The following is a 24,377-nucleotide window of genomic DNA, read 5'->3' on the forward strand; positions in this document are numbered from 1 at the left end:
AAGCCACTCCAGTGAGAAGCCCACACACCATAACCAAAGAGTAGCTGCGCTCTCCACAATTAGAGAAAAGCCTGCTCAGCAAGAAAGACCCAGCAAAGTCAAGTATATAACAGTCAAATAAACATTTTAAAAAATCAAAGAAGAACTAAATAGATATTCCATGTTCATGGAGAGAAAGACTCAGTATTTCCAAGATGTCAGTTCTTCTCAACTTGATCTATAGAATCAACACAATCCCAATCAAAATCTCAGCAGGTTATTTCGTGGATGTCAAAAAACTGATTCTAAAGTGACGTGAAGAGCAAAAGACCTAGAGTGGCCAACACAATATTGAAGGAGAAGAGCAAAGTTTGAGGACTGACAGCACCCGACCTTAAGGCTTACTATAAAGCTATAGAAGGCAATGGCACCCACTCCAGTACTCTTGCCTGGAAAATCCGATGGGCGGATGAGCCTGGTAGGCTGCAGTCCATGGGGTCGCTAAGAGTTGGACACGACTGAGCAACTTCACTGTCACTTTATAAAGCTATAGCAATCAAGACAGTGTGATATTTGTGGGAAAATTAACAAACAGATCAATGGAATAGAATAGAGAGACAGAAACTTACCCACATGAATATAGTCAACTGATAGGGAATTCCCTCGTGGTCCAGTGGTTGGGACTTGGTGCTTTCACTCCCAGGACCTGGGGTTTGATCCCTGGTCGGGGAACTAAGGTCCCACAAGCTGTGTGCTATGGCCAAAAGACAAACAAGCAAACACAAAAGAAAAAAAAAAAAAAGAAAAACTATATATAGTCAACTGTTCTGTGGCAAAGGAGCAAAGACAATACAATAAAGAAAAGGTAGTCTTTCAGCAAATGGTGCCAGAACAACTGGACATCCACATGCAGAAAGATGAATCTAGACACAGACCATATATTCTTCACAAAAATTAACTCAAAGTGGATCATAGACATAAGTGTAATGCGAAATGCATGGCCAGATGAAGCTCAAACTGGAATCAAGATTGCCGGGAGAAATATCAGTAACCTCAGATATGCAGATGACACCACCCTAATGGCAGAAAGCAAAGAGGAACTAAAGTAAAGAGCCTCTTGATGAAGATGAAAGAGGAGACTGAAAAAGCTGGCTTAAAACTCAACATTCAAAAAACTAAGATCATGGCATCCAGTCCCATCACTTCATGGCAAATAGATGGGGAAACAATGGAAACAGTGACAGACTTGATTTTCTTGGGCTCCAAAATCACTGTAGACAGTGACTGCAGCCATGAAATTATAAGACACTTGCTCCTTGGAAGAAAGCTATGACAAACCTAGGCAGTGTATTAAAAAAAGAGAGACATCACTTTGTCGACAAAGGTTTGTATTAGTTAAAGCTATAGTTTTCCAGTAGTCATGTACGGATGTGAGAGTTGAACCATAAAGAAGGCTGAGCGCCAAAGAATTGATGCTTTTGAACAGTGGTGCTGGATAAGACTCTTGAGAGTCTCTTGGACTGCAAGGAGATCAAACCAGTCAGTTGTGAAGGAAATTAATCCTGAATATTCATTGGAAGTACTGATGTTGAAGCTGAAGCTCCAATACTTTGGCTACCTGATGCAAAGAGCTGACTCATTAGAAAAGACCCTGATGCTGGGAAATATTGAAGGCAGGAGGAGAAGGGGTAACAGAGGATGAGATGGTTGGAGGGCATCATCGACTCAGCAGACATGAGTTTGAGCAAACTCAAGGAGATAGTGAAGGACAGGGAAGCCTGGTGTGCTGCAGTCCACGGGGTCGCAAACTAGTCAGACACAACTAAGTGACTGAACAACAACAAATCCCCGCTTTGGTCCCCATCAGAGCTAGGCTGTTCCAAACACAGCTTTACGGATCTCAACTTGTTCCTCGACTCCTTGCTCACTGATGTGCCCAGTGACCAGATCCTAGGACCCTGCTTCTTTAAGTGGTGTGTTTGTAAGCGAGCTTTTTAAACATTCTCCAAGGGGCCAACACTCTTAATGAACACAGAAACATAACAAATACACACTCAGCTATTAAGTTAATTGCAATAATGGAAGACATTTGAAATTTTTATTCCTCTTTGCTTTTACAATAGAACCAAAAGAGAGTCAACTTAATAACTTATCTTGCCTGCTAACTTCTGCAAATTAGTTATTTTAACCATATTTTACAAACAATAGTAATATTATAACAGTAATTATGGATAAGTAAATTGGATAATAGAGCTTTTCCACAATTTAAATAGAAACATATAAGAAACTAGATAATTTCAGCCCCACAACTCAAAAGGCTACTGATCAAACCAACCCCACTGTCTGCACTTTATGGTGACCCTAGAGGAGACTAGTAATTTCTGAGACTCCAGGGAAATATTTACACTCAGAAATTCTCCAAGGTATTTAGTAGTTCTCTACAGATTTTACGTTGTACCTTAGCAGCCTATCTGGGGAATTTATTTCTAAACAATTTAGGGGAAAAATCATTATGGCTTTTCATGCAGAGAAGCCTGTAGAGGAGGAAAATTCCCTGGAGAGGGTGAAGTCAATAGGAAAGGACTTGTATTTCTCTCCAGGGCCTGCTTCCACCCTCCATTACTCAATGCTACTGCAGACCATTCTCCCAGGATTACAGGAACCCACGCTGTCTCCTTGGGCCCAGACAACAACAGTAGGGTCATGCACTTCCTCAAAAAGTGGGGGAGGATTCCAGTCACCAAATCCCTTAGAGGCTCTGAGTAGCCCCTCAGTGTCCTGATGCAGAGAGAAAATTTGTTCTTAATGATGAAGCTATTGGTACAGACCCAGCCTCATGCTCCTTAAAATAATCTTTCTAAACTACAGATTTCCTTCAGAATACGGAGACAAAACCTACACGCATGTGTATTTCATGCTGTACTCTACTCAATTTCCAGCCCTTTGGATTTAAACTCAATATGGAGAATCTGTGACAAGCATCTCCCGAACTCCTCTAGGATCATTTGCTCCGCCAGGCACTCTGAGCAGTGCTCCTTCTCTGCTTCTTCGCCTTGGGCCAGCAGGCAGGCGCACGTGGCTTCCACCACCTCCCAGGAGATGCAGGAGGTCGGCCGCCTGTCAGAGCAAACCAGGTGAAGGCCACGTTCAGTCACTCCACTGTTTTAAATACCTTTCACAGTCCAGGGGACAGGCTTGTTATAGCACTTTAAAGAATGCCACTGGTAAAATCTAATGTTGTTTTCTTAATACTGGAAACTATATGCCCTGTGACCATATATAGGACTGCTTTTAGGAGAAGAATGCAGAGGACAGATGAGTCTGTCAGCTCCTAGACATCCTTTTCCCTGAAGATTCTGCAGTTTCTCAAACTTAGATCCACAAAGGAGCCGGGAGACCTGGGCTGCAGCAGCAAGCCTGCAGGCTGCGCAGGGGCTGAAGCAGCAGGAGTCTTAGCCAAGACAAGCCGTGGTCTGGGCTCCGTGCACAGTCTGTCTGCCTGAGGAAAGTGGCCACAGCACAGCGGGCTCTGGGCGCCGGCCCCGCCTCCCCAGGGGCCCGGTGGCTCTGAGGAGTCGCCTCCTGGGGACGCACTGTCAGCTTGCCTCTCAACACCGCCTGCATCCCTGAAGTGGTTCTGAAATCAGCTGAACCACGTCATACAGGACCAGTCACTTCCTCACTGGGCTCCAGGGGCAACTGTGACTTAGCTAGATAGTTGCCCAAGTCATGCTCAAATTGAGAAAATTTAGCAAAACTATAGATTATGAAAATATAGACATTGGGATTGGTTTAAATCTGTCAAGGCAATACACAATGACTTTTGTTGCAGATGAATGAACAGGGCTGGCCTCAGGTCGAGAGTCTTAACATTTTGAGACCGGACTCCAGAGTATGGAGTCCCTGTGACATTCCATCAGACACTCAGCATCACCATGTCAGGCAATAATGTTTCCACGTGTAATTTCACAGAAGACGCAGCCATGCTTCAGTGCATTTTATTAATAAAGGCTCACAGGCCACAGTGATGAGTGTTTCTGATATCTCTGACCAACAAAGCACGAATTTGTCTTTTCTACATGTTATCAATTAATTAATGACATCTGGTAGTTTATCATGACATGACCCATCCCATCAAACTCAAGGAAATTTTTTTAAACAGGTGAATCTAGTCCAATATCTAATAAAATTATTACTCAACATTTGAGACTTCCTAGGAGTATAATAATCACAAATATTTTTTGTAATTATTACAAAATATTAAAAAATGGCCTCAAAATAATTACACGGGACGACACGCCACTAAAGTGGGCTCCGTAAGCCCTTTAGTGAGGCGTACAGCACACACTGACACGCTTCGCGCAGTCACCTCCTGCGGTGAAGAGCGTTCAGGCATGTGCTGTCTAGAGATCAGGCCTTTGCCACCTGAGGGCCTTGGAGGCCCTCTGCTCTTGTACAAAATGGGTAACTCAGTGAGGACCGAAAGGTTGAGCAAGGAGGATAAAGAGGACCAAGGGGTTTGGGCAGCGGGTGCGCCTCTGGGGTAACACAGTGTGGGATCGAGGGCTGGTCAAGACAGAGAAGCTGGAGGTTCCCTTCCCTATCCCTCATCTCCTGCCCTCCCACAGACAAAAATGCTTTCTTTCCAGTGTGGAAACCATTTTAACTCTCCTCTTAAATTTTTTCTTGGCTGTGAGGTGAGGCTTACAGGATCTTAGTTTCCCCGATCAGGGACTGAACCCATGCCTCCTGCAGTGGAAGCACTTAATCCTAAACCCTGTTTCACCAGGAAGTCCCAACTCCCCTCTCAAGTTAACCTTGAATTCCCTTATCAGGAGGCTGAGTTCAGAGCACCTACCTATCTTTTCTGAATTTTGGCAGTCCTGAAAATTTCGTGGGTGACAAATGATGGCCGCCTTCAAAACCTCCAATTTCCATGTAGTTTGGCATGTTCATTAGTGTTTTTCGTTCTGGGCTTTCTTCATAATTTTTGCAACCAATGCATTTGCAAATAGAAGAACACATAATTTTGGCCTGGTAACATAAAATGCTTTAATAAAATTAGGTTGCCCTACAATTCATCAAAAGCTGACAAAAACTATTTGGACCTTAAATAATGTTTTATATTTTTGTGTGCACACATGTAGTAATCGCAATATTCATACCAGAAAAAAAGGGGGAGGGGAGAAGTGAAGATGGATGAGTGACGGTGGTGTAAAGAGAAAGGCACATTTCCATCCATGTCACCACCACCAGGGGTGAGGGAGGGAGGGGGCTCCTGAAGGCAGGTGGGTGGGTGGGTGTGGGTGTGAGCCCTGAGCAGAGCTGGGTCTCTCCCTCGCCCAGGGGGCACACAGTGAAGACTCTACCTGACCCTTGTTCTGAAGGAAGCCTGCCCTGGCCGATTCTAGAACTCCAGCCGCCCAGACACCCTTCTCCTTCAGCACTGAGAGTATGGGGAAAACATGAAACCCACCCAAGGCCAGGCCTGTGGTGGGCGTTCTAGGGGAGGGCCTTCTTTCTTCCTTGTGGGGGGGACATTGTTTCTTGTCACATGGTCGTGTGACACTCAGGGCCGGGGGCCAACCCCTTGTGCCAGCCCAGACCTGGGGGCAGCGGGAAGACTAGCTCGTTTCTGGCCTCCTCACGGTTTCAGCCCCTGGGGGTTTCCCTCAGGGAAACTCAGACCTGCGTCTAAAGGGGTGTGCTTCGTTTGCACCTCTGGGAGTTCCGAGCAGGAGGTTGTCCAGAATTTCTAGTCTGCTGCAATACCAGGCGCTGCAGGCCCTCTGCCCAGCTGGGGAAAGCGGCTGGCACACAGCCCCGGGGTGCCAGGGCCCTGGGGCAGCAGCAGGGGCGCGGAGCAGAGCGGAGGCACTGAGGAGGTTTGAGAGCAGCTCCACTGGGCGAGGCCACTGCCTTCCTGTACCTTCAGCTCTGCAGCGTTTTTTACTCTATTTTCAAAATGTGAGCTAGTGGATTGCTAGGTCTGCCGGATCTCCAGAATCAGGAAGACTTTACTGAAGCCTGACCTTCTATGACAATCTTCTAAAAATAAAGTTCACGGGAACATCCCCAAGAGACCTCAAGCAAATCAGAGTCTTTGCAGGAGGGGCTTGTCGGCTGCTTCACTGACAAGGCCTGAGGGTTCCCTTCCTCCCTCTTTCTTCCTTTCCCTTCAACACAAAGAAAGACAGAGAGAGACAGAAAAGGGAGGTGAGTGAGGGATGAACCTAAAGGAGAAAACCAGTCCCTCTACTGCCTTTAAATCTTTTGAGGAAGGAAACAAAGCTCTGTCTGAGAACTGGTCAGCGTCTCCCCAGCAGCAAGGGCAGCTGTGCATTCTGGTCTCTGTCCACTCGGAAGCTGCCCCCTCAAAGCACCCAGGGGAAGGCTCGTCTGGGGACAAGGCTGCCCTCACTGCCCTCCCAGAGCATCTCTGCTCTGCTCAGCTGGGCAGAAGCCACCTCAGGGAGCCAACAGACCGCCGGCCCCGAGGGTGGCTCCAGCATGAGATCAGCAGCCGTAGAGTGGGCAGGGCTGTGGCGCTGGGCACCCTCCCGGGACACTCGGGGCGAGCTCAGCGGGGACGACATGATCCCAAAGGAGCCCTTGCTTCATAAAGTGAAATTTATATTTGAGACATTAAGGTAGATTGATGAGTGCTCTTTAGAAGCCCTGGAAGGAAGAAAATTAAATTCTTAATTAAATTTTTAACCACAAAGTTACTTAGACCATTTACCTGGCTTTTAAAAATAATGCTTGGCAATTGGTGACTGACCTCATAGCACTCACAGTAGTTCTTAAGGCAGCCCGACCTCTTGCAATTACAGCCTTTGTTATGTCGAGGCTTCACATCACCCAGTTTTCCTTTCCCAATTTTTGGTTGGAAAGCTTCTGGATTTCTATCAAGACATGCCTAAGACAGAAAATGCAAAACTCCATCAAGATATATTACTTAAAACAGTGCTTAGTGCCAGGTATCTGGCTTGCCATAACTGGGTCTAGCTGTAACTTCAGGAGCGGCCACGACGAGCAGCAGGCCTCTACCCCGGTCCTGCTCCATTCACTTGAATACTTAAAGGTGGAATAGTGGATGGTAAAGATGCAAAGAAAATCACTGTGTCCATGTAAACACAGCTCCTTCCCGGCGCCTGGGTACACTGTTTCCTGAGATGTTAATAGTTGGGATCACGGCACTCTGCTACCAGCTCACATTTATAAACGTGCACCGTGTTCCAGGCATCTTTCTGTGAGACGCGTGCATTCTCTCACTGAAGCCTCACACAACCTTGTGGAGCAAACACCACCCCTCCTCTTGGTGCCCGATGGGTGAAGAAACTGAGGCGCCGAGGGGTCAGAAGATTGTGGCCCAGGGATGGCATCCGGTCTCTGAGTTCACGGCCAGCCCCAGGTCTCAATCACCTCTCTAACAAGATGGCACTGTGCTCTTTATTAAGCTGGGTTGGGGCAATATGGACATCACAGCGGCGGCCCCATGCTCCTTCTCCCCTCACCATGAATGGGGGGATCCATCTTGACACCAGAGCCTGGCTCTGCAGAAGGGCCTTTGCAGTGAGGACCCTTTGGTGTGTGTTCTACTTTTTAGTGAAGCAGAAGGGATGGTGGAATATGATGAATCGGGGCATTTGTGACCCTCGTGTGACCCCCATGTGGCCCCCACCCAGGCCAGGTCAGAGGACAGTCCAGCTTCCCACCCGAGGTCCCTCATGTCTTCTGCCCATCAACACACTCCCAGTGGGAACCCATCTTCTGACTTGGGCTGCTTTAATTTTGCTGTTCTGGAACTTCAGCTAAGTGGAACCATTCAGCATGTACTCTTTGTTCATCTGACTTCTTTCACCAGTGCAGTGTCTGTGAGGCTGTCTGGGCTGTGGCACAGAGATGGAAGTCTTCCTTTTCCACTGACATGTGAAACCCATCATATACTTCAGACCTATCCAGTCCAGCACAGAGAGGCACCCAGCTTGTTTCCAGTTTGGGGCTATTATGAACACAGCTGCTGTGAACATATTTGTACAAGCCCCTGGTGGACATGTACACTCATTTCTAGGGCTTGTATTTTCAGGAATGAAACTGCCAGGTCACAGCACAAACAGAGGTTTAACTTTAGTAACTACTGCCAAACAATTTTCCAAAGTGCTTGCACCAATTTACACTGCTACCAGCTTTCCATGATTTTTAAATAAAACTTTTTATACTTTTAATTGCAGATAGTGTTCTTTATCCCTAAAGAAAATACAACTGTGTTGAACTTCAGATGAATCACTATTTTTTTCTGTCCTGTGGATCTGCCGGTATCAAAACTGATTTTCAATTGATTTATCTATAAATCGAGGCAAATTAAATTATTTTAGAAAAACCAGACTAACCATGGCACAGTATGAGAGCCTCAAGTCCAAGTTTCCTCTGCTAAGTGAGAGGGCGCCAAGACATGGCCTGGGCAGGTGGGCTGTGCTCCCTTCCCCGGTGGTCTTTTGTCACCGGAGGTGTGGAGGGGTGGCGGTTAACCTCTCTCCTGCATTTAGTCTTTAGCAGGTGGCCTGAGGGGCTCTCCAAGGTGCTGTTCACCTCTAGATTCTCCCTTTCGCCCAAAGCCAAGAAGAATAAAAATCAGCCCAAACTAACAATGGCTGAGAGCTTTCATCAAGGTTTCTTCACACAGTGAACCATCTATTCCTTTTCAAACTGTACTCTTTGAACTTAGGCTTATCTGCTCCAGAACACAATCTAAATTTCTAAACCCCAAATCAAGACAAAATGGATATCTGCATGTCCTTCAACCGGAAACTTCTGGGACACTGCTGCCCCTCTAAGCCTCCTGATACCGGTTGGAGAATAAAGGTCTTTCTCTGGCTGCCACTCTCACAGCAGCTTCTGGTCATGGCCAGTGCCCCTCCTTCATGAATAGTCCTGTTTAATGTATACTCGTCAACGCTTTTGGGTTTCCCCAATATTGAAATTAGAAACCTGTAGAGATTGTTTTGTGAATATTCCTGGAACTTTTAAATGCATTTTTTTAATTGGAGTCTAATTGCTTTACAATGTTGTGTTAGTTTCTGCTGCAACGAAGTGAATCAGCTATAGGCACACACACCCCCTCCCTCCCGGGCCCGCCTCCCACTCCCACTCCCCATCCCACCCTTCCAGGTCATCACAGAACACAAAGCTGAGCTCCTTGTGCTATAGAGCACGTTCCCTCTAGCTACGTGCTTTACGCATGGCAGTGTGTATATGTCCATCCTAATCTCTCAGTTTCCCACCCTCCCCTTCCCACACTCCCCGTGTCCACACGTCCATTCCCTACATCTGTATCTCTATTCTGGCCCTGCAAATAAGTTCATCTATACCATTTTTCTAGATTCCACATATATGTGTCAACATGAGTGTATTTAAAGGAAATTTTTACCTTAATGGCCTTAAACCTTTCGATTTCATGACGTAAATTGTTGCAACAATTATTACAATTGCAGTTGTTGCAAAAGTCCCCGTTAGCGAAGCAATCACAGTACCTGTGGATAGAACAGCACAGCGTGACAAAGGCACCCAGCGAGGAGACCAAGACAAGCGTGCATAACCTATGGGGGAAGGCTGGCTGGCACGCTGGGTCAGACGCAACCTTTATTTACCTGATTCTCCTCTTTCTGTGAAAATAGATCCACTGGGATGATGTTCTCCAGTGACCAATACAGAAGAGAGAGACTAGTGAAAATCATGGGTTTCATAACATGGCAGTTAGCAGAATAAACAATATTCCAGTCAATGTCCACTGGCATCCATTACCTCCTTCCCCTGATGCCCACCGCCCTTGTTCCAGGAGAGCTGTAAGCTGGTGAACACAGAGCCATTCTCCCATCAACCATCCCAACCCAGCCAACACCACTGAATGCCAGTTCACTACTCAGCCAGACCTTGCCTAAGAGAAAAACCTAAGGGACCTGGAGGTGGACCCAGGCTTTGTCGCACTTTCACTCCATGTCAGCATGTGGAGGAGGGAGACACGCCTGGGGCAGAAACACAGGTGAGTGCTGTCACACGTGACAACACAGGTCCTCCACGTGCTCAGAATCCACAGAATAGCAGGCTGAGTAGACCTGTCTGAGCATCCACCTCCCACCCTGAGGTCCTGTGGCTCAGGTGGCCAGCACCTTCTCTGCTGTGTCATCCCTGAAGAACTCTCAGTGTTGATGACCATGAAACTGCTTCACACGCTCCTGCAGGAGCTTCCTCTCATGCCACATGACCAAGGCATTTATAGGCCTGAGGTTTTTCAGTATGAAGAGGGACAGGACACTTTCTTCAACTCATGTAAGAATTCAGCGTCTGGACAGACTCTGAACAACCTACCTGTAATCTGCACCCCTGAGAGGCTTTGGAAGGCTCATTAGCCACCCCACGGCTTCAGCTTGTGACTAGAGAGGACCCATAGTGTTCTCTTCCTGAGCACAGTTCATGGAAAAGAGCTTCATATGCAGGTTTAATATCAGCTCTGCTACTAGTTTCCCATGTTACCTGATCCAAGTTATTTATTTCAGCATCAAGAGCCAGGACATGGGAATTCTGCCACTTGACTGCCTGGTCTCCCAGAGTTGCTGAGGGAAGGCCTGAAGCCCTGGTGTGTTTCCTCCGACAGAGTGCTGCATGAAGGCAGGAGGGCCTCTGCGTCTGGCTATATGGTGGACTAGATGCTTGCAGAAACCTTCCTGTTATAGAATTCCTAAGTACAATTATTTTAACATTTATTATTTTAATATTTTAAATAATGTGTCAAAATTCATGCCAAACAAAGAGGAGAGTAAAGGAGATTGTTGCATGTGAAAAGAAACTATGAGCCCAGAGGGGTGAGTTGTATAGCTGCCAAGTGTTGCCCTGGGCCCTCTGCCGGTCCCCAGTGGCCCGAAGCTTGGGTTCAAATTGGCCACTGCTATAGGAGACAGTGTCTGAGCTACAGAAGGTAGCAGCTGGATCAAAAAACCCCTTATAAAGTGTGAGTCTTTGAAAGGTAACCTTCCCACAAATCTACTTCATGGAGATTTCAGAGCACAGGGACCAGAAAGAGGATCCCATAAGGTTCTAGAAAGAATAATACAGGTTTCATACAAAGGGTGAGAAAAAATTTCATAACAACACCAGAAACTAGAAGAAAATGCAGCAAAGCCTTTCAAATCCTAAAGGAAAACTGAATTAGTTGAAAATCCTACCATCCATCCAAAGTGATCATCTTAGTGTGAGGACAGACATGACACTCTCAGACACGCACAGTCTGAAAGCATTCTCTCCATCACTCTCGCTTGGGAAGCTGCTGGACGACATGCTGCCTGAAAACAATGCAGTGAATCAAGAATGAGGAAGATAATGCTATCCAGGAGCCAGGGGGTCAGATATGAGGAAGAAGCAAAGGAAACCCTGGGACCGATGCTGGAAGGAGGGTAAGGAGAACTGTACCTAGGGCTGAGAACCAGCCCCTCAGGAGCAGGACCTTGACGGCGGCAGGAAGGGCTTCCTCCAGACCAGGCCACTGAGCACCTAGCGTGTTTGCATGTGTTGAGAAAGCACTTACACAAGCAGAGGAGAGTTAAGGGTTAAGTTAGTGTTCGATACACTTAAAAACTAAGTATTAACGTGAGGGAGAAGAGAAAGAAGTTGAGGAAGAACAGTAATCAAGCCTCAGATGTGTTTTCATAGTCATAAAAACACTACTGATCTAACAAAGTATATCTGATGTCTGGGAACAGGCCACGTGCATGTTGGGAGGGGGTTAGGTGTGAGTAGGAAGAGGAAAGAGCTAAATCCACATCTTTCATGGCACAAAAACAAGAGATCATGCTGAAACTGAGAAGCAGCAATACAGGCATGTTATTTAGACTTATGGAGGCAAATACTAAAAGATTTGGTTAAGGGCCAAAAGCGTCTGGAGATCAGAAAATAAGGAACAATTATCAGGAACTACATTTTTTTGTCATAAACCTTGTATAATTATTAGACTTTTTTTTTTTTTGACTGAGCCACATAGCTTTCAGGACTTAGTTCCCTGCTGCTGCTGCGGAGTTACTTCAGTTGTGTCCGACTCTGTGTGACCCCATAGACGGCAGCCCGGCAGGCTCCCCTGTCCCTGGGATTCTCCAGGCAAGAACACTGGAGTGGGTTGCCACTTCCTTCTCCAATGCATGAAAGTGAAAAGTGAAAGTGAAGCCGCTCAGTCTTGTGTGACTCTTGCGACCCCGTGGACTGACCAAGGCTCAAGCCCAGGCCCTCGGCAGTGCAAATGCAGCGTCCTAACCACTGGACAGTCAGGGAATTCCCTATTTAGCTCTTTAAACTATGTACATATGACCTGGATAAAAGCAATAATTAAAAGTCAGAAAGGATAAACTGAAAGATAAAGAGTTAGATCCAGATTCAGCATAAAATGACAAAGAAGTTAGAAACATGGGAGAGATGAAGAGAAATGGTCCCTAGTTAGGGGGTCACGCATGACTGATAAGCATTACAGGACAGAAAAGAGAGGCAGAAGAGAGTTATACTTGGAGTGAGGATACCTGTGCTTTCCAGTTGTGGGTCCTCAGATTTCAGAAAACTAATGAACCTCAAAAAAGCAAATAAAAAGAAAAATCAAAGATAAAAGGAAAATTGTAAAAACACCAGAGAGAAAAGACATTACCTAGACTGACCAAAGACTTTGTGTTAGAAATAATGGAAAACAGTAGAACAATATTTTTATAGCATGGAGAGGAAAAACTGACAATCTAGAATTTTATCCCTAGTCAAGATATGTTTAGTCACTGAGATCCAAGCTAGGCACACTTCTTTTCTCGCTCTTCACACTTTGCTGGGTGATTTTATTTATTGAATACTTCTTAAAACTTTGGGCTTCCCTGGTAGCTCAGTTGGTAAAGAATCTGCCTGCTATGCAGGAGACCCCACTTCGATTCCTGGTACAGGAAGATCCACTGGAGAAGGGATAGGCTATCCACTCCAGTATTCTTGGCCTTCCCTGGTGGCTCAGCTGGTAAAGAACCACCTGCAATGCAGGAGACCTGGATTCAATCCCTGGCTTGGGAAGATCCCCTGGAGAAGGGAACAGCTACCCACTACTGGCCTGGAGAATAGGCCTGCAAAGAGTTGGACACGACTGAGCGACTTTCACTTTCTTTTTAAAAAACTTTATGTAGAAGATTTGTAAATCTGTGTCACCAAAGTCTCATTTTCTTCTTTCCCAAACATCAGGAAAGGGTTTCCTCACTTGCTGCTCATCCTTCCTCATCCCCATTCATTCTTTAATCTACTGCTCTCGGACCATCTTCCTGCCTCCCTCTAACTCTCAAAGGTGGTCAACGGCCTCCTTAACCAGAAAGTGCAAGGACCTCTGCACTGCATTTACCTCACAGCAGCGTGTGACACGATTAGGCTCCAGAACCATTTCCCTACTGCCTATCAGACATTTCCACCTTCAACTTAGGGTGTCCACACCTTGAGTTCTGACCTTCTCCTTCAGCCTTCACCCTGCTCTTGCTGTAGTCTCTCTGCATTTGTGGTGTCATCACCCACCCAGTGACATGACCCCGAGTCATTTCTGATGACTGCCTTTCTCTCTTTTTTCATATCCAAGAGGTTACCAAGTCTTCTGATTCTGGCTCAGAAATGTCTTTGCTAAATTGTATTCTTGATACAAGAAAATAACATTTGTTGTAGTTTTTTAGAATATAAATAAAAAGAAAAAATTAAAATAATTCAGAATCCTGCTCCCTAGAGATGACCATTTGGTGAATATATTTCAGAGTTTTTCTGTAAAACTATGCATGTTATCAATAACTACATGCTGTTTGATTACATATAATACATAAATAAAAACAAGATCATATTCTATACAGTTTCAATGTGATTTTACTATGTATCAAAGTTAGTAATCAATATGGCAGCTTGCTTTCATTACTTATCAATATGAGAGGTAATATTACATGTGAATAGATGTATGTCACTGTAATGCCTGCGCTGTACCCCACTCTATAGTAACATCACTGTAGAGTGATTGATCATTCCCCTTAAACTGAACATTCAGATTATTTTGTGCATTTTGGTATAATGAACAATATTACACAGATGGTACTGGCCTCCTTTCTGTTCCCAGAACCTGCTGCCCTCTCTCTCTTGCCATATGGCCTTTGTACCTGCTATTTCCTCTGCCTAGAATGCTCTTATCGACCCACTTTGAATCCACCTCTGCCTCATTAACTCCTGATTAACTCCTCCTCATCCAAAATCATTCCTTTCCTCAGGAAAATCTTCCTGGCTGTCATACTTGGTCAGTTCCCCCATTACCCTCTGCCCATTGCTGTTCCTTTGCCACACATCCACATGATCTCTGTGTATGTGACCGTTATATTCATGTCTGTCTCCCCAGCTGGACTGTGAGTGTTGAGACAGCAGGACCATAACTTATCTTGTTAATTTCTGTTTTCTCTATCCCTGAAATCACAGGAATAAAAAATATTTGTGGAATGAATAAATGAGTGAAAAATGTATATGTCTCTTTACATACAGTTTGAAATGTCTCTTTAAATCTGTGGGTTTTCCTCATCCTGCCATCTCTGCCCGAGTTCAGGTCATCATCATTTTTGTCTACGCTGTTGTGATAGTCTCCTAACCTTCAACTTCCTCCACTTTGCCATTAGTTTTTTAAAACATATATCAGGCAAAAAAGGAAGCAAGGAGAAAACAGTAATCAGAAAACACAAAAGTGGTACTCTGTATTTCTGGTGGGAATATAAAATGGTGTAGTCATTGTGAAAACCAGTAATGTGTTTCCTCAAAAAGTTAAATAACAAGTTATCATATAATTCAGCAATTCTACTTCTAGGTATATACCCCAAAGAAATGAAAGCAAGAACTCAGACAGACACTTGCACACCCATGTTCATGGCTGCATTATGCACAATAGTCAAAGGTAGAAACAACCCAAGTGTCTATCAACAGATGATGGACAATCAGTGGATAAACAAATGTGGTCTATGATACAATGGGATATTAATCAACCTGGAAAAAGAATAAAGTACTAATACATGCTACAACATGGATGAACCCTGAAAATATTATGTTAGTGAAAAAAGCCAGACACAAAAGCACAATACTGTATGAATCCACCTATACTAGGTGCCTGGAACAGGAAGAGACAGAAGGTAGAACAGAGGTTTGCCAGGGGTTGGGGGTAACAGAAACCTATTTAATGGGTACAGACTTTCTATCTGAGATGACAAAAGGGTTCCAGAAATGGGTAACGGTGATGGTTGCACACCATCATGAGTACAATTAATGCCACTGAATTGTGTATTTAAAAATGGTTAAAATGGTAAATTTTATGTTTTGCATATTTTACCATGATTTTAAAAAGGCAAGGTGCAGATTGCACATATGAAATGCTGCCATTTTGGGAAACAAAAGAACTTAAATAAATTTTAAGGCTTCAAAAAAAATTTATGAAACTTATTTGTGATACAAATAAGTCCACATATATCAATAATGAGACAAAGAATGCAAAGATATTTTAAAGTCTATTGAAACATGGATTATTAGATTTGCTTTTTAAAAACCCAACTATAGGACTTCTCTGGCAGTCCAATGGCTAAGATTCTGTACTTCCACTGCAGGATGGTTCGAACCCTGGTCAAACCCTGGTCACTGGTGCGTTTGAACCCTGGTCACTGCGTGGCATGGCCAAAAGAATAATAGTAATGCAATAAGTAAATAAAACAAAATAAAAACTCAACTATATTTAGATGACAGAAGACACACCTAAAACACTCCCACACAAAGTATGAATGTAGAAGGATGTTAGGAGCACAATGTGCTAATACTAACCAAAGAAAATATGGTGTAGTAACAGTAATATAAAAGAAAGCATATAAAGCAAAAAGCACTAGGATACAGAGTCACATTTAACAGTTAATGGAATAATTCCCAAAAAAGATACAACAATCATGAATTTGTACACCTTTCACTATAGGCTCAAAGTATATAAACAAAAATGGAATTATAAGGAAAAAAAAAGCAAATTCACAATCATAATGAGACGTCTTAATGAACTTTTATAAAAAACAGATAAATCACACAAAATTTAATAAGCATTTAGCAGATTTAAAAAACAAAACTAACAAACTTGAACTAATGGATAGTAAATGCATCTAACAAATAGAGAATATACATTTTTAAGTTAATATAGAATATATTAAATATTGACCAAACATTGTCATAAGGCAATCTTCATTAATTTCAAAGTATTGCTATTATACAAACCATATTATCTCGCCACATTATAATTAAACATAAAAATTGACCATAAAAATGTTGCTTAAAAATATATATACACAGATACATGCACATATAAGCATACATATATATCTGGATACTTTGAAATGTACACCTAAATAATTCATGCAGTGAAGAGAACATTACAATGAAAATTACAAAGTACTTTGAGTGAATGACAATGGGAGTAGCACACGCTCTTGGGAGGAGCAGCAAAGCAGCGCACAGAGCGCTTATGGCTTTAAATGCATTTCCTAAAAAAGATTGTAAATAAATAAGTATTTAACACAAAAAAGCTATTAAAACAAGGGAATAAAATGGTAAAGGTGTGAGGGAGAAAATGGGCTTCCCAGGTGGCGCAGTTGTAAAGAACCCACTTATTGATACAGGAGACGCAAGAGACTCAGGTTAGATCCCTGGGTCAGCAAGATCCCGTGGAGCAGGAAATGGCAACCCACACCAGTATTCTTGTCTGGAAAATTCCATGGACAGAGGACCCGGCAGTTTAGTCCATGGGGTCACAGAGTCAGACATGACTGGGCGTGCAGGCATGCATTGTAATAATTATTATATGAGGGAGAAAAGAGTTAAGAGTAAGAAGTAATGTTTTTAAAACAGGAATATAAGCAAGAAAGTCAATAAAACCAAAAGTTGCTGCTCTGAAATGACTGACAAAACAGACAAATCTCTCATGAGACTGATCAAGGAGAAGAAAAGATACAACAAACAATAGTAGAAATTAAAATTAGAAAAATTTAAAGTTCTAACTACAGATAGATAATTTTTAAAAATAACAAAAGAGTATATGAACAGAGATATACTGAGACTTGAAAATGTCAATAATAATAATCAATAATCTTCAAGAAAATATAAAATAAAATGGACTCAAGAAGAAGCACAAACTTAGAGACGGCAACAGCTCATAAAGAGAGTGAATGAGTACTCCATCTCTTACCCCCACTCCAAATCCCAGACATTAAATCAAACAGCTTTATGCACAAAGTTTAATCAAACTTCAAAGAACTAATAAATCCTATCTTGCCCAACTTTTCCAGAGGCTAGAGAAAAAGTGGGTCCAGTGGGAATTTGAGAAGACTACTAATGCATTTTATTACGCAATTCAGCACTAATAGCAATTTCAAACAAAGAAAATATGAGAAAGGAAAACTACAGATCTATCTCACTCATGAAAAAGATACAAAGATCCTAACAAAATATTGAAAACTAAATCTAGCAGTGCACATGAAAGATAAAATCAATACATCATGATCAAATGGGGTTTAATGTCTGGCCTACGAGGGTGGATGACCATTAGAAAATGTTGTCATACATCAAACTGTAAGATTAAAAGAGGAAAACAATCTGATCATTTAAAAGAATGCAGGCAAAAAGGCTTTGATAAAATTCACCACTCGTTTATACTAAGAATTAAAAAAGAAAGGCACTTAGGAACCCAGGCATACATAGAAGGACCCTTTCGGAGTCCGAGGTGGGCATGCAGCAGAAAACAGCCCACGCGCCCCTCACTCTGCCCCTTGCCACAGCTCTAGTTGAGGGTGTGGTTGGCTCTGCTTCACTTCCCAGCTTCCTACATACATGGTCTGACCACACGACTAGGTTCTGGCCAAGGGACGTTGGGTGGAAGTGGCTGTGGTGATCACGGATTATGCCTTAGAAGGTAAGGAGCGTGCCTTTACCCTGCTCTTTCCTCTTCCCCATGGCGGGAAGGTGACTGTGAGGGTGGCAGCTGGGGAATCACTCGAGGATGGCAGGACGTCTGCTGAAGGAGGAGGAGGTACTAACCCCGACCAGCCACCACAAGAGCCCTGCTTGCCGTTCAGAGTCTGTTACAGCGTCTAGGCATGTCCTCTGCATACTATAGAGCATTTCTCAAAAACCTATAGCAAATATCTTATTCAGGGAATAAAATTTAGGTAAGGGAATTTTAGAAGTGTTCCTATGAAAATCAGGAGCAAGGCAGTGCCCTGCACCAGCATTCCCTCATCACAGCTGTAGAGGTCCTAGCTAAGACCATCAGGCAAGGAAAAGGAAAGGATGGGAAAGACACCATCAAAGACACTTTGCAGACAAGATGATTGCTTATATACAAAGATGAAGGAAATTCACAGATGAATTGTTACAACTAAGAAGTGGGACCCTTGCAAGGAGCAGGATTAAGAACCCAGAACCAGACCCACATGTATACTTCAAACTCTTGACAGCTGACAGGGAATGCATGGCAGATTATGGGTGACCATATTTGGGTTTCGCAATAAATGGTGCTAGAAAATTAACTGTACATATGATAAAAAATTAATTTCTACCTAATGCCATTCACAAAAATCAATTCCAGGTGCATTAAGGCCTCAATGACAAAAAGCAAACCTTTAAACTTTTATAAATAGTCTATTGGCACATCTATTTAACCTTGGGATATGGCCAGATTTCTTAAACAAGGCACACAAAGGCAGTAACAATAAAGACACTTGATAATTTTGACTATATTAAATTGAAAACTTGTGTTCAACAAAAGTCACTACTCATTTTCTGCTGTGTGCATTGAGTGCCCAGTCGACATCGGCCTTGCACCGCACACTGGAGGTAGAGTTGTAAACAAGACACAGACTCCTCCCCATGGGGCCTTCCATTGTGCACACATTCTCTCTCTCAGGGTTAGAACAAGGGTCAGACAGGGTCAAAAACCCATGTCTAGGGCCAGGATATACACCTTGGCCCCCAACCCAAATTCCACTCCCTTCTGTTACCTCTGTGGGCTCCCCTCTAAGCAGAATCACTTTTCCTCCTAGGAAGCTCAGGCTGATCTGCCCCAATGGTAACAGCTATAATGGCAGCCACAAGATGAGAGCTGGAAAAGCATCGCCCTCTCTGGTCTCAGGCTCCTCCACTTGGTGGGTCAGTTGGACAGACATAAGGGTTCCAGTCTTCAGTGGAAGAAAATCCAGCTGCCTGCAGGTTGATGAGTGAGAGTGGGTGGCGGTGTTTCAGGGCATGCCTCACTCCTGAGTCCATGCTATCTCACCAGTGCTGTCCACAGTCTAGCTATTCTTGCATGAGGTGTTTGTATTGTCCTCCTTCTTTAGTCCACTCTCACCATTGCCCAGGAAACCACGTCTACAGCCCTCACTTGAGGTTTGTGGCCCCTCTCTTGGCTATGAAACACCAGCGCATCATCTGTTAACGATACTGTCCTCGAGGTACCGACTGCGGCAGTGCTGGCAGGCAGCAACGCCCCACGCTCTGTGGGTAGCCTTGCTCTGTCACTTAACGAGAAGGTGACGATACTATTCAAGAAAGTACCCAGGGTGCTCTGTGGTAGGTTCACTTCCCGCAGGCACATTATATCCTAACATTTTACTTGTAGTGCTTGGAAAGACTTGAGATGATATATTCTAAACTCATTCTTTGTTCACTGGCATCCTGGCATATCCCTGGCTACAAACACTTTAAAACTGGAACAACAATAAAAACAAAAATTTGAAGTATAAGATTTTTGAGTTTCAAGGGTAAACAGCAAAGGAACTGAAAACGGTGGCTCTAGCCAAGGGGGTTGAGGGCAGAGTGTCCCCTCCTCTCCCACAGCAAGATGGCAGCAGATGATCTTTCCAGACATGGAGGCAAAGTTCGGAAAGCCTGAACACAGAAGTCACTGAAGCGGCGGCCTCTAGGGAGAAGTCTGGGGAGGGGGAGGGATGCAGATTATGATGCAGTTCTCTCCATTGTAATCACATATACTTACTGATTTTTACCCACGTGTATGCAGCACTTGGATTTTTAAAAAATACAATAATGTGGTTTGCTCTTTATTAATGGCCAATTAGTAGTAATCCCTCTTAACATTTATCCAAGAGAGATTCCCAATAACGTGGGACAAATAGACTCCAAGAAAATTAGATTCCACTGCTTTGAACATGACTTAGCTGCGGGGAGTGAAAAGCTGAAGGAAGCTAAGAGCTATGACTGGTGCTGATGCCATGCTGGCTAGTGGAGCTGCGGTGGTGAACCCACCCTGGCGGGCATCAGGACGGGCACCTGTGGCACACGCAGACACAGTGCTGTTGCCACCAGCACAAGCGCACAGATCTCACCAAGAAGGTCCACTGGGTTGAATATGCCCATTTCTAGCCTTTCCAAAAGCAGTATTTCTGGAGATAATTGGTTTCTCAGTGGTAGATTGATACCAACCACACAAAGATGCACTGTTCAGACTGCTATGTGTTAATTTTTGGTGGAAACAACATCCCCTCCGGTGCCTATAATGTTCCCAGCCTTTATTCAGGGCCCCCTGCTTCTCAGGATGCTGCTACTGAGGAAGCAAAATCACTGGTGCTGAGTGTGAATTTAGAGGTGCAGAGGCACAGAACACACCGGGAGGGCTACACATCCCCTGTACATGGCACCCACACTTCTCTGGAGTGGGTGGCCCCCGCAGCCCCCAGACACAATGTCTGCCTTCCCGGCACAGCACCACAAACACTCTGAACCTCCTTTTCATTTGTTCCAACGCTGACCAAGCCCCCTTGTGATGATAAAATCTTTCCTTAGCAGGTTAGTCACCGATTAATCTGGAAAGCTGCTTCTAGGCAAGAAGCTATTTCTTGGGCCTTTCCATTATGAAGTAATCAATAAGTAACCCTTCTTCACTTCAGCTTGGTGGCTCAGACAGTAAAGCATCTGTCTACAATGAGGGAGACCTGGGTTCGATCCCTGGGTTGGGAAGATCCCCTGGAGAAGGAAATGGCAATCCACTCCAGGACTATTGCCTGGAAAATCCCATGGACAGAGGAGCCTGGTAGGCTACAGTCCATGGGGTCGCAAATAGTTGGACACGACTGAGCAACTTCACTATTCACTAACCCTTCTTCAGTTCAGTTCAGTTCAATTAAGTCGCTCAGTCGTGTCCAACTCTTTGCGACCTCATGAATTGCAGCACGCCAGGCCTCCCTGTCCATCACCAACTCCCGGAGTTCACTCAAACTCATGTCCATTGAGTCAGTGATGCCATCCAGCCATCTCAACCTCTATTGTTCCCTTCTCCTCCTGCCCCCAGTCCCTCCCAGCATCAGAGTCTTTTCCAATGAGTCAACTCTTCACATGAGGTGGTCAAAGTACTGGAGTTTCAGCTTTAGCATCAGTCCTTCCAAAGAACACCAGGATTAATCTCCTTTAGAATAGACCAGTTGGCTCTCCTTGCAGTCTAAGGGACTCTCAAGAGTCTTCTCCAACACCACAGTTCAAAAGCATCAATTCTTCGGCACTCAGCTTTCTTCACAGTCCAACTCTCACATCCATACGTGACCACTGGAAAAACCAAAGCCTCGACTAGATGGACCTTTGTTGGCAAAGGAATGTCTCTGCTTTTCAATATGCTATCTAGGTTGGTCATAACTTTCCTTCCAAGGAGTAAGTGTCTTTTAATATCATGGCTGAAATCACCATCTGCAGTGATTTTGGAGCACAAAAAAATAAAGTCTGACACTGTTTCCCCTGTTTCCCCATCTATTTCCCATGGACCAGATGCCATGATCTTCGTTTTCTGAATGTTGAGCTTTAAGCCAACTTTTTCACTCTCCACTTTCACTTTCATCAGGAGGCTTTTTAGTTCCTCTTCACTTTCTGCCATAAGGGTGGTATCATCTGCATATCTGAGGTTATTGATATTTCTCCCAGCAATCTTGATTCCAGCTTGTGCTTCTTCCAGCCCAGCGTTTCTCATGATGTGCTCTGCATATAAGTTAAATAAGCAGGGTGACAATATACAGCCTTGACATACTCCCTTTCCTATTTGGAACCAGTCTGTTGTTCCATGTCCAGTTCTAACTGTTGCTTCCTCACCTGCATACAGATTTCTCAAGAGGCAGGTCAGGTGGTCTGGTATTCCCATCTCTTTCAGAATTTTCCACAGTTTATTGTGATCCACACAGTCAAAGGCTTTGGCATAGTCAGTTTTCAGTCCAGTCCCAAAGAAAGGCAATGCCAAAGAATGCTTAAACTACCGCATAATTGCACTCATCTCACACGCTAGCAAAGTAATGCTCAAAATTCTCAAAGTCAGGCTTCAGCAATATGTGAACCGTGAACTTCCAGATGTTCAAGCTGGTTTTAGAAAAGGCAGAGGGACCAGAGATCAAATTGCCAACATCCTCTGGATCATGGAAAAACCCTTCTTAGAGACATCTTATTTCCAAGTCCTTAAGAGCCGCCTCACTTTGTCCCCAGTCACAGTGTACACACCTTGCTCTAGGCTTCACGGGTTGTTCTTAGGCAACCCAGTCGCCCACCCAGCCAGCAGCATGGCAGCCTTTGTCCACAGGAACCCCTTCACCCCCCAGCTCTGTCCACTCTCGTCTCTACCACCTCGTCCTCCACCGCATCAGAAGTTTCCATCTGGGCTGGCCACTCTGGCTTGACAGTGTCACATGGTCCAGGCTTTTCTCTCTGTTCTCCTTCCTCCTCACCCAGCTGCATTTTTAGAGTTCCTGATCAATAGTCTCATGGTGTGTCCAACGTTCAGAGAGGTATAGGACTTGCATTCACAGACTAAACCAAAGACAACTCAGTATTTACATACAGTCAACCCTAGATTTTAACATTAATTTAAAAAATCTATTTGTTTGTTCAGTTTTGTTTTGTGAACCAAGTTTCACAGACTTCTGGATTTTTACCCACTTCTGCACCCCCACATCACTGTCCCATCAATGGAGCTCTCAGTGACTTCAGCAGGAGCTCTGCAATGGAAAAATCATGTGGAGATAGTGGTTAGGGTTGTTAGACATCGGCACAAGGCGTATTCTCCCCTTCCATCACGTAACTTAAAGCTAGGCGGGCACTCAGGGCAGAAGCTGAGAGCAGACAGATCGCACAGATGAACCTCCACAAGACAGGCGGGGACGGGAGCTCAAGGGCATGGTGCCACCAGTCATGGTGACCGGTCCACCTCCTATTCCAGCCACACAGTCCACCCCAGCCCAGATTCTGCTTCACAACCTGCCCTACCACCCCGCCGACTGAGCCTCCCAGGAAGCTGGCATCCCTGGGGGAGAATTGTTCTGAGAAGAATTCAATATAGAGTAAACCAATTCATCCAGCTTTTAAAAACTAAGATGCGGAAATGTTACAGTTAATGCTCAACAAGAATGCAGTGTTTAGCTCTTGTTGGAGGGGCTGGAGAATGTTAACCAAAATCCAAGAAAATCATACCACTTGAGGCGCAGGCAGAGTCTTTTACTAAGTTAGTTGGTCAAGATAATACCGAAAGATCCCAACCAGGCTTATGCAGAAAGTGCTGTTTCTAGTCTCTCTGGTTTACGAGGAGCGTGAGTACACGGCTGTTGAGTCTTAACTGTAGCATATACACTACTAGCCGTTCATGTTTGTCTGGACCCTGCTCCACTTACTGATTTCTAAACAACCTTATTTCTACTTAATAATGAAGGATTTGCGATTACTTACAATTTCAGACACTGGGATTTGGTACAGTTACATGGCTTTTTAGACTTTGTGTCCAATGAACTAAGAGTTACTCTATAAAGATTAAAAAAGAAAATGTATTCAGATCATTACTCTTCAAAAAGAGAATTAGCTAAGCAGCTGGTGTTTTTGAACAAAGATTGAAAATCTCAACACCAGAGAGTTATAGCTATCATTTATCAGTGCCAGATCATAAGATGGCGCGGCATGCACATTCACAATGTGAGGGGCAGGCCTGGCCAGGTCCAGCTGCATGCCCAGAGACCCTATCGCTGCCTCCTCCCCAAGCCCGCACACATAGTGTCGGGGAGCAGATGGCTGAACTCGAGGGCACAGGCCCCAGGGAAAGTGAAAGTGAAAGCAAAAGCGTTAGTCACTCAGTCATGTCTGACTCTTCACGACCACATGAACTGTAGCCTGTCAGGCTCCTCTGTCCATGGGATTCTCCAGGCAAGGATACTGGAGTGGGTTGCCATGCTCTTCTCCAGGGGATCTTCCCAACCCAGAGATTGAACCTGTGTCTCTTATGTCTCCTGCACTGGCAGGCAGGCTCTTTACAACTATGACACACACCGTTTTGGGGAGCA

The 24,377-nt window shown here is 44.4% G+C and overlaps 1 protein-coding gene across 1 annotated transcript in view; it reads right to left on the reverse strand.

Annotated features, from left to right (window-relative positions):
• Positions 1 to 2,092: 2,092 nt before the first annotated feature.
• Positions 2,093 to 24,377, reverse strand: part of TESMIN (testis expressed metallothionein like protein) — a 40,785-nt gene continuing 18,500 nt past the window's right edge. The window contains exons 7-10 of the mRNA XM_006063956.3: positions 9,410 to 9,512; positions 6,761 to 6,898; positions 4,838 to 5,013; positions 2,093 to 3,096 (exon numbers count right to left, since the gene is read on the reverse strand). Coding sequence (XP_006064018.1) covers positions 2,904 to 3,096; positions 4,838 to 5,013; positions 6,761 to 6,898; positions 9,410 to 9,512 — 610 coding nt within the window. The 3' untranslated portion in view covers positions 2,093 to 2,903. The remainder of the gene's footprint in view (positions 3,097 to 4,837; positions 5,014 to 6,760; positions 6,899 to 9,409; positions 9,513 to 24,377) is intronic.

The sequence above is a fragment of the Bubalus bubalis genome, chromosome 5 (assembly GCF_019923935.1).
Source record: "Bubalus bubalis isolate 160015118507 breed Murrah chromosome 5, NDDB_SH_1, whole genome shotgun sequence".
Taxonomy (NCBI): Eukaryota; Metazoa; Chordata; class Mammalia; order Artiodactyla; family Bovidae; genus Bubalus; species Bubalus bubalis.